This window comes from Corylus avellana, chromosome ca6 (genome assembly GCF_901000735.1).
Source record: "Corylus avellana chromosome ca6, CavTom2PMs-1.0".
Classification (NCBI taxonomy): Eukaryota; Viridiplantae; Streptophyta; class Magnoliopsida; order Fagales; family Betulaceae; genus Corylus; species Corylus avellana.
The window spans coordinates 9,235,513-9,243,108 of NC_081546.1; the positions used below are offsets into that span (position 1 = coordinate 9,235,513).

The 7,596-nt window shown below is 37.4% G+C and overlaps 1 protein-coding gene across 1 annotated transcript in view; it reads right to left on the reverse strand.

Moving 5' to 3' along the window:
• LOC132184337 (isoamylase 3, chloroplastic) overlaps positions 1-6,987 on the reverse strand; it is a 32,744-nt gene extending 25,757 nt beyond the window's left edge. Inside the window, exons 1-7 of the mRNA XM_059597932.1 lie at positions 6,628-6,987; positions 6,454-6,502; positions 6,276-6,344; positions 4,679-4,836; positions 2,746-2,824; positions 1,634-1,870; positions 1,240-1,344 (exon numbers count right to left, since the gene is read on the reverse strand). Of these exons, the coding sequence (XP_059453915.1) occupies positions 1,240-1,344; positions 1,634-1,870; positions 2,746-2,824; positions 4,679-4,836; positions 6,276-6,344; positions 6,454-6,502; positions 6,628-6,752 (822 nt within the window). The 5' untranslated portion in view covers positions 6,753-6,987. The remainder of the gene's footprint in view (positions 1-1,239; positions 1,345-1,633; positions 1,871-2,745; positions 2,825-4,678; positions 4,837-6,275; positions 6,345-6,453; positions 6,503-6,627) is intronic.
• Between the last annotated feature and the right edge of the window lie 609 nt (positions 6,988-7,596).

Genomic DNA, 7,596 nt, shown 5'->3' on the forward strand with positions numbered 1-7,596 from the left:
CCTGATGTCCTTCCATATGAGGTTGTAAAGTAACTGGAACTTCTATACTTTGTCCATTACTAATGAACGTGGTACCATGATTCCAATTCCCAGAGATATTCATAATATATACTTGGTCATTGTTTAGAAGATCTCGGATCCATGATGGACACCCATATTGCCATACTCATGCCTGTGTCGATGCTACATTAGGTTACTTGCTGGGATTTGGCTTGTATGCGGTAGTGGAAACTACTGCATATCTGCGGTAGTGGAAACTACCGCATGATGGCCCAGATGTTATCAATGGGTTTTTAACCCAAAAACTTAATGGGCGTTTAACAACCATTTTTTGGGTCTATTTTCTTCCATGAAACTGTCCAAAACAGATCCCTATTTTTTCTCTCCACTCTGCAAGTCAACCACTTTAGTGCAACACGGCTGTGATGTTTCCTGTGTCATGATAGGCAAGGTTTGAGGAGTTGAAGGGAAATGAAGAAATGATGGAGCTTTTGTCTGTTGCTGACTGTGCTGGGTCTTTCCATGGTAAGCTGAAGATGACCACGAAAATGAAAAAAACAGCTGGGTTTGGCTTCCATTGCTATAAAGTTGATGCTAGAGTTATGGTTCATGGGTGCCATAGGAGAGAAGTAGGCAAGAGAGAGCAGCGACTCATCTCTGTCTCTTTGGAAATGCCAAATGGAGACGGCTTGAAATTCAAAGGGAACTAAATTCAACTAAGAGAGCCCAAAAAAAAAAAAAAACTAAAAAAAAAAAAATTACATTCAAAGAGAGGAAATTGATGGGAATTGGAGCTTTAGAACACAGACAAATGGAGAGGGGTCTCTATGTGTGTGAGAGAGGGTGAGTGTGTCTGTGTTTGTGTGTACAAAGTAAAACTGAAAGTAAAAGGAAAAGAAAGGAGCTTACAAAAAAAAAAAAAAAAAAGTAAAAGGAAAGGATAGACGTTAAAAATGCTTAGTCTTACTACTTGTTAAACGCCCGTTAAGTTTTTGGGTTAAAAATCCATTGATAACATCTGGGCCATCAAAATATACTACCGCAGATATGCTGTAGTTTCCACTACCACATACAAGCCAAATCCTACTTGCTGAATATCATATTGTCAATGTTATTTGAAAAAATGGAAAGTCACACTTATGGCATCTAAGTAGCTATTAATTCAGATGACAGACATTATTGAAAATATTCAAAGGCTATTTAGTAGAATATTATTCAATTATAATGATATACCATTACCTTCTCAATCAGACCAAGGTAGCTCCCACGTATTTTTGGATCCAGCCCACTAGATTCATCCATTGTATATGCACGAACATTCATTTCATATATAACAAGATCTTTCTGAAAAGACAGCAGAAGATGTAATGAAGTTGAGATGTAAAAGAATATACCGACTTAAACACAAAAGAAATGGTGTAATTGTCAACTTAAAGCCAGTGAAAAATTCTTGACCGCAGCCACAGTACTAGTAAAGCTTCAAAAAGAAAATGAATGCATTTCGTTATCAGATTTCATCAAACCATAATTTTTAACAGGTAAGGGAGACTGAGATTTCCATATGATAGGACAAGCTTAAAGATAAAAACATATGCCTTGCATAGCACAATAGGCATATCCGTAGCTTTATCACCTCAGGTATATTTGGAAGCTCATAGTTCTCTCCCCAGTCAAAGGGTAAGCTATCAAAATCATAACTTCCAAGAAATCTAGAAAATTTGTTGCTAGCATCTCCAAAATATCGGCGACCCTCAACTAGCTTTGCATATGGATCTATAAGCACAATGCTGCTGTCAAATCGATGCCCTTGATGCCAACCTCGAGGACCATCTATGCGATAACCATAAAGAACATTGCTCCGAGGCAAATCCTGCAGAGGAATTACAAAAACAAAAAAAATCTAAGAAATATATTCTGTTAATATAACTTTCGCACAAGTGGAAATTCCATTTTATTACTATCAAATGGGCCTAGATATAACCAATGCTTCAGCAGTCACTGAACCAAAATCCATACCGTAAATAAAAGTAGACCTATTTCATAATCACATCGTATGATCAACCATTTAGGTTTTTTCACAGCCAAAGCATACTAAAAAACAGATAGCAAATCTTCAGTACCGGCAACATATTCTTCACAGTTTAGGCTTCATAAAGTTTACATCATTTTTTATATGAAATGTCCCAAATACCAATTTATACTACTTCTCTACTACTTTTTGGAAAAGACACAAGTAACTTTTACTTGAAGACAATACAATATTCAAGTCATCTTTTGGAATCATAGTGACGTCCACAGATAGGCTGGCTATAAGAGCAGACCAACATCCTCCCCTTCCTAAACAGCCCAAAATGGAATGAAACACACAGACACATGCACACCAAAACTGGTGTAAGAAGTTAATAATGATGCAGTAAATGCGTTAACTTGCAGCGGAACACATACCATACTCCATCTCTATGCACAGATAAACAAGCAATATTATAGGTAATAACATAACTGCAATTACATCAAAACGATGTTGCATAGGCATGATATCCAGTTTCAAAATAATACCAATGTGCACATGCACATGTGAAGACTAGGCAGGGGCACACACTGCCACTGCCATGAGGAAAACCACTAAGAGACCCCTAGTAATGTGTCTTACAGAAAGTTGCAATGAACAGATGAGTAAAGCTATCAACGTCAACCAAAGACAACTAACGGAAGGCAGTGTTTGTAGCAACCTAATAGCAAGACTACCTCAATGCATATGTGCCAAATGTCTCCAGTTTTGTTCACACGAGGATCCAAAGCCAGTTCCATCATTCCACCATCCAGCCTGCCAAAATTTCCAGAGACAATATCAATCAAGATCATTTCTCTTCAAACCCCCCCCACACACATCCCAAAGAAAAGACACACAGTCGCACTACACAAAATAAACCTCAGTAGCATCTTGAACAAACTTAACTCTCACACACAAAACAAAAGACAAATATCGAGTATATAGGAAATATTAAAAAGAAACATTAAATGTGACCAAACAACATCAACTTGAAGAAATATCTATGAGTCTTGAACAAACCAAAGTTTTACAAAAAAAAAAAAACTGACAGGTTGAATGCATTTATCTGTGCCCCACATCAATCATCTTCCCCAAAACACTACTATTTCCATTTTAACCTATGTCAAAATTCTTATGCTTTCAGATCTCTTAAAAACCTGTGGAGTATCTGGTCACCACATTAAAAGTAGGAAAAAAGTTCTTGCTCACCAACTATATTGTTCATAGGCAGACTTTCATGTTTTCCACTCAAAAATCTCCATGTCACTTCTGTTAGGGAGATTGATACCTTGGAGAGTCTTTTTAGTAAGCCCATAACATAACATGTTGAAACACCACACAACCAAAAAGCTTAAGCCTATGGGTTTGGGCCCAACAATACTATATTAACCATTCACACTTATTACATCTTTTCAATATAGGACTTTATCCTTTTTACACTCACACATATATACTCAACAATCTCCCCTTTATGTGTTAGTTCATTACCACATTTACTACACTCCCCCTCAAACGGAAGCATTTTATCAATCTTATGAGCCCTCTCCAAGATCTCTTGTGGGCTATGTGGGTTTTTGCTCACACCAAGCACATTTGCCCCTACTTTATGGACTCTCGTTGTGCCTTGTGCCAATGACTTTTTTTGCGCCTTCTCCAGGGACCCTTGTACATGCTCACAGCTTGCACCTTTATTCCTATTCCATGAACCATCGTCAAGCCCATGCCATGAGCCTTTGCCCTTCACTACAAAGACGCTCCATCCATGCTCGCACCTTCACCTTTTTTGTCCATACTCCAGGGACCTTTTGTTTGTGTTTGCGCCACTCCACCATACCTCACACCACCATTGGCTTTGATACCACTTGTTAGGGAGATTGATATTTTGGGAAGTCTTTTTAGTGAGCCCATAATATAACATGTTGAGACACCACATAGCCCAAAAACTTAAGCCTATGGTTTTGGGCCCAACAATGCTATATTAACCACTCACTCTTATTACATCTTTTCAATATAAGACTTTATTCTTTTTACACTCACACATATATATACTCAACAACTTCCTTATTGATACCATACCAAAGTAGACAAGTAATTTAAGCCCAAATCCCAACCTTCATAATGGAAAAGACCACACACACACACACACACATACACATCACAAAAAATTGTATATGACCTTATCTACACCTTCTATATAAGAAGTCATAAGTCATTATTCTTCAAACTATCCTTCTTTCCTTAGTTTAATGTGTTAAAACCAAAAGGAAACAGAATTCATTGGCAGAATCTCAATGCAAAAAATACAAGGTCTCAATGACAAATTCTACCAACTACAAGTGCAGTAAGCAGAGTAAAATAGTTTTTTTTTTTTTTTTTTTGATAAGTAATAATGCATTAAAGAGCGCAGAGGGGCGCAACCCAAGTACACAGAGTAAAATAGTTAAACCTTGAACCCTGAAACAAATTTTAACTCTTTTTAACACTGAAATCTATCCAACACCTGATTTTTGTTATATATATAAGTAATCAAAATATCATTAAAAGCGCAAAGAACAACTCAAGTACACAGAAAAGTATATCTAACACCTGAATTTTAACATATTAATTGAAAAGGAAATGAAATGTCACCTCTCGGGAAGCGATAGACAAATGGTCACAGCAGTTGCATGCTGTGAAAAAATAGCAAAGTTGATCCCATTATCAACTTCTGATACACCCAATGGAAATGCCTGACCTGGGAAAATTTTCAATGATGGGGTGGTCTCAGACACTTCAGGAGCTTCTTCCTATAATCACAAAAGGTAAACACTTGGAAAGTGGATTATTCCCATTTTGGCTTAAAACAATGATCTTATACCCTCAAAAATCATGCAGTTCATAGTAGTTGAAATTAATAGCATAAAACCAAAAGATATAATCATGAGAGAAGACATTGACAACACCTTTTATTTAAGAAACCATGTTTTATCCTTAAGAAAGAAAATGTCTATTCAATGCAATATGAAAACAGAACGAAATCCACACTCTGAGGGCCCGTTTGTATCGATGTAAAACGTTTTCAGTTGAAAATATTTTCCTGGAAAATTTACTGATTTTCCAGTGTTTTGGCTATCACCCTGAAAAAATGTTTTCCTAAAAATATTTTCCATTGTTTGGTTTGTACTGAAAATGTGAAAAACATTTAACATCCAAATTTCCAAACAATGCTTGCTTAAATAGTCTCAAAGACTTCTCGTCTTCACAAAACTAAGCATACTCAAGCTCAGCATCCAGAACAACCGAAATACCCATTTAGTCAAGCGATAAAGCATTCAAAATTCAATTGAACATTAATCAGGTGAACCTTGCAGATGTAACAGTAGTCTCTCTCTTTCTCAGCATCTCTGAAGGTGGTTGTCAATCGAGCCCCATGCATTGCCAACATTGAAAGAAGGTGGTGCGTGCATCTATATGTTGGGTTGGGGGGATAGGAGTTACACTGGGGGAGGGTGGCTCTGGTGGGGGATGCATTGGTGAGGGTGGCTTTGATGTGGTAGAAAGGGAGTGGTGTGGCTGTTTGCCAATAAAGGGGATTTGAAGAGAGGAGCTATGGATGGAAAAAAGATTTTATGCCTTAAAAACACAACATTTTCCCATAAAAAAAAAAAGGGGGGGGGTGTTTTACAGTTGATCGAAAACTTTTTTCAGTTGACCAAGTTTTCCAAGTGCAACCAAACACCAGAAAGTACTGAAAACATTGTACAGAAAATGTTTTACATCAAAACAAATAGAGCATTAGTTTGACTATATTATTCTTAACTATAAGAGGTATCAAACCCTACATAATCATAAAAACTTACTTGATCACAATATTACTAAAATGTAACTGAATACCTTTGTATTTTTTTTTCCATAAAACAACCCAGTGAAGCTCTCGGTAATTAGAGTCATTAGATGATTGATAAGACCTCTCAAAACTTATGCAGTTCTTACGGAGATACCTTAACTTACTATAGATTTTTTAATTTTTTAATTCAAATGCCTGCCTTGTCAGCTACTTTCAAAATGGAAATCCATACAGGTTTAACATTCAATCATTCAACGATTTTCTCAAATGCTCTAGTGTTCTAACTACTCTGTAATACTTATTAGGAGTTACCATTGCAAAGGATCCAACTATTTACATATTTGAAAAGTGTCGACCTGATAGAAAGCAATAGTGAAACACGAGCAAAATGGAAAGTACCTCAAGTACACGTTCTTGAGCACGCTGACCATAAACACTCGCTGTCCTATGCTTTACAGGGTCCCCTCTCTAACCCATGCAAAGAAAGCCCAATCAAGCCTTGAATTAATTAATAAGCAGGAGTTTGAAGGAAAAGGAAAATTTTGATATTCATAACATCACAGAAACTCAAACATGCCTTACTGACAAGTCCTGGCGCATTGCCTGCTCGATTACTAAATTTCAATCTGATAAGAAATACCCACAAGTCCAGTAAATGACACTCGTTAAAACATCTTCAAATGAACTAAAACAAGCTGAATCAAGAAGTAGTTGAATTCAAGAACAGGGGAGAAAGATTAGAGTGGATTACCCCGTGTCAGAGATAGGAGAAGGTCCAATGCAAGAACGAGAAGAACTGCCACTCGAAGACAAAGCTGAAGGAATCATTGAAGCTTTAGTAGCAGCGGTGGAATCGCAGAGAAGTGGGTGGAGCATCTCTGATCCTCGTTTCTTGATGAAACAAACGTGTTCTTGAACCTCAATGTCTAGTTGTGCGTGAGTAATTGAGAGAGACGTTTATGGCGAGTGCAGGATTCTTGCCACTTCGCAGGGAGACTGTTGATGTTTTGGACTGTTTCTGGTTTCCGAGCCTTTTCATGTCTGCCACGTGAACGGATACGAAATCGTCGGAGGAAGTCGCTCACATGTCTCGACAAGTGTCTCTCAACCTTTTCTCATAATATAAATATCCAGGGATTCCAGAAGGCCCCCATAAATATCCAGTAAATAGTTCCATGCTCTGCTGATTTGAAGGAATGGCATTGAACGTCTAAGTCCTCGTGCGAATCAGCACATCCATGTGATGTGATCACATCTTGAAAGACGTTTTGGATTCGCAAAAATAGGATTGTCGGCTAACCAAAATGACTTTTGATTTTTTGATTTTTGATTTTTAATGTTTTTTAATTAAAGAAATGTTATTTTGCATTCTCTCAATATACTCGACTAACGTAACATGTTCAATCTACCTTTAAACCATTCTTAGGTTCTGTTTGTTTCGATGTAAAATGATTTTAGTGAAAAACATTTTTTAGTATTTAGTGTGTATAGAAAATCACAAATTATATATATTGTTTCATTCAATCATATTAAACTTCGAATTACAATAATGTCTCGGCCGAGTCTTGCCAATAACCTGGTTGGGTCCCGCAAGTCTCGACCAGGTCCCCGCAAAGTCTTGATGGTAGCTCGGTTGGACCCCTTTGAAGTTCCAACAGTGGCCCGGCCAGATCCTAACAAGTCCCAACCGAGCCCCAGTCGTGTCCCAATCAGGTCTTAG